Source organism: Bison bison, unplaced genomic scaffold (genome assembly GCF_000754665.1).
Source record: "Bison bison bison isolate TAMUID 2011002044 unplaced genomic scaffold, Bison_UMD1.0 scf7180017846210, whole genome shotgun sequence".
Lineage (NCBI taxonomy): Eukaryota > Metazoa > Chordata > Mammalia > Artiodactyla > Bovidae > Bison > Bison bison.
Window position 1 is genome coordinate 2038 of NW_011476783.1, and position 405 is coordinate 2442.

The 405-nt window shown below is 69.6% G+C and overlaps 1 protein-coding gene across 1 annotated transcript in view; it reads right to left on the reverse strand.

The window, feature by feature from the left end:
• EPPK1 (epiplakin 1) overlaps positions 1–405 on the reverse strand; it is a gene marked incomplete at its 3' end in the record, with an annotated part of 6499 nt that overhangs the window by 793 nt on the left and 5301 nt on the right. The window contains exon 2 of the mRNA XM_010838892.1: positions 7–369. Coding sequence (XP_010837194.1) covers positions 7–369 — 363 coding nt within the window. The remainder of the gene's footprint in view (positions 1–6; positions 370–405) is intronic.

The following is a 405-nucleotide window of genomic DNA, read 5'->3' on the forward strand; positions in this document are numbered from 1 at the left end:
CGTCACGCGGGTGTCGCGCAGGGCGGCGCGCAGCTCCTCGCCCAGCTGGTGGAGGGCGGAGCCCCGGCCGGCCAGCTGCAGCATGTAGAGCCCCGTGTCGGGGTCGCGCACGCAGCGCCGCAGCAGCTGCACGTACGTGAGGTTCTCGTGGGTGTTGGGGTCGAAGAAGCCCTTGGTGTCGTCGCTGGGGTCCTCCAGCACGCGGTTCATCTCCTCGTCGAAGTAGCCGCGCTGGTAGGCCACGTCCACGGGCACGCGGTGGCTGTGCACGGGGTCGATGATGCCGCCCGTGGCGATCTGGGCCTCCAGCAGGCGGATGCCGTGCTCGCGCACGATGAGGTCCTTCTTCATGGCCTGGAAGAGGGAGATCTGCTGCCCGGTGTAGGGGTCGGTGTAGCCGGTGAC